The sequence below is a fragment of the Vigna umbellata genome, chromosome 5 (assembly GCF_029865625.1).
Source record: "Vigna umbellata cultivar VRB3 chromosome 5, Vumbellata_1.0, whole genome shotgun sequence".
NCBI classification, from domain to species: domain Eukaryota; kingdom Viridiplantae; phylum Streptophyta; class Magnoliopsida; order Fabales; family Fabaceae; genus Vigna; species Vigna umbellata.
This window is the reverse complement of record NC_142169.1, coordinates 65,164,105-65,171,014: the sequence shown is the minus strand read 5'-3', so window position 1 is coordinate 65,171,014 and position 6,910 is coordinate 65,164,105. Positions and strand designations below refer to the sequence as shown.

At 31.5% G+C, this 6,910-nt stretch overlaps 1 protein-coding gene across 1 annotated transcript; it reads left to right on the top strand.

Annotated features, from left to right (window-relative positions):
- The first annotated feature begins 2,291 nt into the window (after window positions 1-2,291).
- Window positions 2,292-3,503, top strand: LOC124832805 (protein S40-6). The gene has a single exon (XM_047307110.2). It carries the CDS (start codon window positions 2,423-2,425, stop codon window positions 3,011-3,013), a length of 591 nt encoding a protein of 196 aa, XP_047163066.1. The 5' UTR covers window positions 2,292-2,422; the 3' UTR covers window positions 3,014-3,503.
- The last annotated feature ends 3,407 nt before the right edge of the window (window positions 3,504-6,910 follow it).

The following is a 6,910-nucleotide window of genomic DNA, read 5'->3' as shown; positions in this document are numbered from 1 at the left end:
TTGTCATGTTGAGCTCCTCGAGACAAGACATTGTATGCTCAAGTTAGCATTAGGTGAGTCAGAGTGTAATAAATGCAAATGGTAAAAATCTCAATATCTTACCATGTCTTCTATTTATAGTGTCATTAGCGAAGTTTTACCTTTTGATAGGTTTATTAAAGTCCAATCACAATATTATTTTAGTTATAATATGCATATTTCAGTCTTAATTTTAAAATCTCAATAATTTGCTAGTCATGATGCTCAGACTTGACGAAGTTCTCGATCAATTGAATGTGTATTATAAATTTTGTTTTCATATAATCGATCTCAACAACTTTATAATCCTTATATTGAAATTTAAATGTTCGATACGAGCTAAACGCAATAAACAATTTTAATTATGTCTTATTCTAAAAAGAAAGGTAAAAAAGTAAGAATATTTTAAATATAAGTCATACTCAATCTCACATGTTTAAGACATAATTTTATATAAAACTATTAAAATATATCCACGTGACACTAAAATTTAAAATCATGATTACAAAAATTTTAAAAACCATTTTTTATCTTAAAAATATTATATCATGTCAATAAACATTAAAGTGTAAGTGTTGTAAAAGTTTTGAAAATAATATTAACAATAATATATTAATATAACACGGTACAAGACTTCCAAAAAATAAATTAATACCCAATTAATGTAATAATCATTGGAGATTATCTTATAATATACAAATACATTAAAATTTATATATACAAGTAAACACAATTATAAATGCCAATACAGGTCATATGTATTTTGTTAAATTTGTTTTATAAGTTTGCTCACCTTAATCACTTTTGTTTTATAGGACCATAAAACACAAATCATTGTTATTTGACTCTTATGCGTGTTTTTTTTTTAAATATATCAACATTAATTTAAAAAATGTTATCTAATCTGTGCATATAAATTGACCAATTACCTGAAAACTTGTTAGTTTGAAAGTTTACACGTATTGTTAAACAAAGTCTCAATAGATTTCACTGCACCAAAAAGCTGCATAATGCTGGTTGCAAGGTCGTGACGAAATTGCTCCAAGTAAAAAGGTATGTGCCATGGTCCTTAACATTGATAAAAAGGATTGAATACTATTGAAAATGTTTACATTAAGAAAATTATATTTTATTAGGTTCTCTGTCTGTCTTTCTAGAACAAATTTTCATACCATTAATATATAGTTAGGTCTAATTTCCTTTTTTTGAGAACATAAAAATCTACTACGAGTTGGACTTTTTCATTCTAAATGGTTCAATGACACGTTGTGTTTTCGAACCAACTGAGTTAATTTTTGTCATTTTTCTACTTGATAGAATCTCCTGTACTATTATAAAGGACCATTCACCCATATTCCGCTCTCCAAGTTTTTAGGTTATTTGATTCTTGAGTCAGAGACTCAAGCATTCCTTCATTGGTCATTTGGTTGAATAAGAAGATAATATTAGAATGGTAAAATATTTTTTTCGATTGTTTGATAGATTAAAAAAAGGAAAATTATAACGGTATTGAATGGCATTTACATCACTGATAATATACGAGAATTTTTGGTTTCTTCCATTATTTATTTAATATTTGGAGAAAAAAAGGTAAAATAAGTATTTTGTTTTCTCTCGCTGGTGTTCAATCATATTCCAAGCGAGATAGAAATTGTTACGACAAAATGTTTATTTTCCTTTCACGTCTCTTTCTTGTATAAAACATAGATAAAGAAATGATGTCATGCCTTTCAGAACAAAAGATTAAAAAAGAAAAATACAAAGTAAAAATAAACAATAATTAATAATAGATTTATTAACATAAATAGAAGTGTTATCAGTGAGAGTGTGAGACCACTAAAAAAAACCTGAATATTCTGCATCTTTCTTTTTCCTCTGTTTTGACCGCAATGAAAAATGAGCGAAGCCTCTCTAACTCTCTACTATTGACCAAAAATGGAAAAATACCTTTTCATATGTTCCAGAGTGATGGTCTAATATCATCCCAAAAATAGAAACTTTTACCCAAGACAGACACGGTGGTGCCATTCTTTTTCACTCTCACAAAATTGGCGAGTTATCCCACGCCCCGCCACAGTCGCGTGCCACCAACGGCAACACGCGTAATGTTGTAATAATATGTTTTTTCAACGTTAACTCTGTCGTCGCCATTAGTTAAATTCCATGTCACCGTAACATTACTTACACCAGGGTAAATTCAGAGAAAATGAACCCCAAATACAAATTCAAATGAAATTGCGAACAAACATTATATATACAGAGGAAGTAGCACCTGTGTGCCCCCCAGCTCAAGCATCAGAGAAATGGATTCGCAAGACCAGAGGTAAAAAAAGTGCGTAAATATTTTTGTCAGCCACTTCCGATCAAATCTCCTGCGGCGGCGCAATCGATTCCGCCGCCGCATATGGCCAAAGGTCGCAAACTAACGACCAGCCGGAGCGAGCGTTTCCTGGGAACCTACGACTACTCGAGCAGCCGCGGCTCCGCTGCCTTGGACCCGTCGGAGCTTCGTGAGGAGGATATCTGGAGCACCGGAGATGACTCCGTCGAGCTCGAGTGGGAGCCGCACGCCTCTTCCGGAAGCAACAACGGGAACTACAGGCGGCGGATTCCACGCGAAACGGAGGACCACCGGCGCGTGGGAGGTCTGTCGTTAGCGTTTGAAGCCCCGGCGAGTGGCTCGTCGCAGAGGATCGTGCATCAGTTCCGCGCGCGTGAAGAGATGGCAGCGACTCCTCGCGGACGCCACGTGGCGACATCGGCGCCGGTGAACGTGCCCGACTGGAGCAAGATTCTCCGAGTGGACTCGGTCGAGTCGATGAACGACGAGGAGGAAGATGACGAGTCCGAGATGGAGCCACCGCATGAGTACTTGGCGCGTAGCCAAAAGATGGTGGCGAATTCAGTGTTTGAAGGCGTTGGCCGCACGTTGAAGGGCCGAGACTTGAGCCGGGTTCGTGACGCGGTCTGGAGCCAGACCGGGTTCGATGGGTGACGAGCCGGTTCGGGTTTGCACCATAAAATTATTAGAATATATAAAACTTATCGTAAAAGCTATAAGCCACATAAACACCACTGTCTAGAGTGTAGTGTTTATGTTTCCCCTGCTCATAAAACACAAAACACAGTTTTTTAAGTAAGTTTAGTTCTGTTTTTTAACTAAAACTGTAGTATTATTTTGATGATTTATCAAAATAATACTCTCATTTTAGTTAAAAAATAATAATGCTAAAACTATTTACGAAACTGAATATAAGTTTTGTGTGTGTCATATTTATTATTGTAGTTAACGAGGTTGTGAGGGATGGGTAGTTAAAGACAATTGTTTTGGTTTTTCTGGGCGATGATTCGGCTGAGTGGACTCGGGCGATGAGAGTCCAACTCAGTGGCCAGTGAGCCTGAGCCGTGATAATTAATTAGCATGTAATTGGAATTTGTGAATTTGATTAATTAAGATCTTCTCCGGCCATGGCCACTTTATCTCTTCCGGTTTCTGTTTGATTAATTTACGTTTTGTTAACTGTGAAAGATAAAGTAATTTTAGGTTTACCTGATGATGTGATATAGATATGTATATAAGAAGGAACATGATTGGTTTTGTGAAAACTGAAAATAATGGTAATTAATGGTATTATTAGGGCTTGCCGATAATGAGACAAAGAACACCGTTTTCTTTCAAAAGTGTTTGAAGGTCACTTTGATTGGTTGGTTCTTGTGCAAATGCTGAGAATCACATAAGTTCTTCAACTTGTCTTTTTGAAATGGGGACCCTATATGTTCAGGGAAAGAAAATAACAACTACTTTATATATTTATCTACATATTATATATAAATAATATACGATCTTATTAATATTATTTTCTAACATCGTAATGAAAATTTTGTATCAAGATTCCATGGTCACCGAGGTCAAAATCACCAGAGTTAACGTTTAGGGTATTTTGTACTTACCTCTTTTTTAACAAAAGTAATTTTCTCCATTTTATTTTATCTATTAGTTCAGGTTTTCCTAAATATAATTAAACAAAAATAAATAAGTTAATGAGTACAAAACTTTTCCTAAAATGTTTTTATACTTTCTTTTACGGATAATTAAAAATACTAAATTCTCCGTTTACCTAATTGTTTGTAATCTGCCATGCATCGATTATCGTTCAGTAATGTTTTTCTTGTCTATTTGATTTATGACGAATAGTGAAATAGTTTACAGTAGTATGATATTTATTTAAAAATTATAATAATAATTGAAATAAATAAATAAAAATTCATTAAAAAAAACACACAAAAAACATTTAAACCACACGTCGAATAAAACGAAAGAAATTATTAATCAACTGTTTTTGTTTGGCTTTGCGTCATTTATGTATGTTTTATAACGAAATTGTGGGAAGTAAAGGAAAAAGATACCCAAAATTGACTCGCATCTATGCCTGGGAATGCGAAACTAAACAGGCACTAAAATATATAAAAAGAAAATTATTAGCAAGTATAAACATTACGAAAACTCTCACTGTCTCCCTCTCACACTCACTCTACGTCACACATAGCTGATTCCTTTTTTCGATTCTGAATTTTAATAGTGATTTGATCATCATAATTTTCTACATATTTGTCGTTTACCGACTAATAAAAAAAATCATATTAAAAATAATACAGTTAACATCAACGAACGATATCTAATATCTCAGGAAATGATTAGGTGCATTAGAGATAAAAAAATATCATGTTTACATTATATAAGATCGCAATAAATAATATGTAGAAAGTAATAATAATTGATATAGTTGTTTTGTTAATTGCTTTGAAGTTGATTCTGACATAATTTGAAGTGTGTTTAAGAATAAGAAAACATGAAGAAGAGGTTGTCTATCACATAATTATAATTTTAGAAAAGGGATAGGAAGAATGAGTGGTGCAGTTGAAGCAGTGCAATAATTAACCTAAAATTTGCCCTAAATCTAAAATCAAGAATGGCGTCATTCCATAATGATAATAAGTGTTAAATTGACAAAACATGATATCCAAATATCTTATTTGATGAACAAAAATTTGTGGAGAATGACAAATGGGCCCTCAGAGAGAGAGAGAAGAACGAAAAGGTGATGGATGATTGGAAGAAGTTGGGTTAGGTCCAAGAGTGGGAGTGAACATTGAGAGGTTCTTTTTCATGAAAAAGAAAGGAGTATTTTATCTTGGGCTCACAAGCCCCCTAGCTTTTGGACCATACATTCTGCGCCTTCATTATTACTTTCGGACTTCAACTTTTAACAAACTTTTTTTTTTAATTTCTCAAAAAAAAAATCTTTTTTAAATCAACTGATTTTCTTCCCATACTAAATTTAGTAAACAAGTATTAGATATATTATTCATAAATCAAACTTTCTTCCTGTATTTGAGTGGTTTCTTTTTCTCGTACTCCCCACTAAAAGGAAAAAAAAAATACTATTAGAGCTTCAAAATACATTTAAATAAATAATCTAGATTTTATTTTTAATTATTTTGGTTTGATGATTCAGTAATAACTTATAATAAAATTTAAAAACACATTAAATAATATTTTTAAAATAATCTAAAATATATTTCAAATGATTGATCCCTCTAAACGGTTTAATTTTTAAATTTCCCAGTGGAATATTATAGAATATATTTTAAGTGGTTTTGAAACTCTGATTTTGTAATTTAATTACATTGTATTTCAAACAGATCAAGAGTTTTTTTCCCCATGTTTTTGAAATGGGTAATTCAAAATTTTAAAATATTCTTTTTATTATTCAAATTGAAATGTGTGAAATTAATTTATGGAAATGCAGAAGACAATTACCTCGGTGGATACTTGGAAGCAACTAATGTCTTAGAATTGATCAGTAGAAGAAAAGGATAAACATTTTTTTTTTTTTGTTATTATTGTTAATTAGAAAACTAAGATTATATCAGCTTTGAAACCCTGTTCAAGGAACGCCTTAGGTACTAAATAATAGACAACTTAACTTTCTCATCCATTATTTTCAGTTAAACTCGTTTCATATTTGCAAATAAAACTTTATAACTGTTTTTTTAATATTATTTATAGATAACGGACGTTTTATGTATTCATGATTGGGGTTGATTTGTCATGTACAAGTTTTCTAAATTAGAACAGTGTCGTGTTACAAAAATGATTTCAATAATTTTTTGTATTGTTTATTTTTTTTAAATAGTGTTTTTTTTTTGGAAAAATTATATATCATTTAGTCGGGAGTGAGAGTAGCTGAAATAACTTACTTAGGGTCATATTACGATAGTATTAGAGTTCTTAGTTTGATTAATAGATCGTGGATTAATCTTAATTCATCTTTAATTTTTCTTTTGTATTTGCTGACAAAATGAATGTGTTAAAAAAAAATAACACTCCTCCAAACAACTTTAGGTAGGTCAAGGTAAAGAACAAAGTGAACTGGACCCCTTTCGATATTTTTTAGTGTTTTTAGATTAATTAACACTCGTTTCTAAATAATTTACATTAATTATAAATTGATTTTTTAAAATATTTTTTACTAGTTACAATTTAATTTAATTGAAAAGTAAGAGTATGATTAACTTGTCTAATTAGGTTTATTTAATATAATTTGAATTTAACCTGACTTTATATTGTTTGACATGGGTTTGATGTGGATTGTCTTTGACTTAGTTAAAATTATTATGGTTTGATACATTATTGATTTAACTAAATTCAAAGTGAATCTAACCTGACTTGATCTCAAATGTTTTTATTATTATCCAGCTCGACTTGACCTGGTTTGGAGTCAACTAGACCAAGAGTATGGTAGACCGACTTTACTCAATGTAACATTGACACAAATACATTGAGTTGACATGGACCTGAATTTACTTGATTCAATATGGTTATAACATG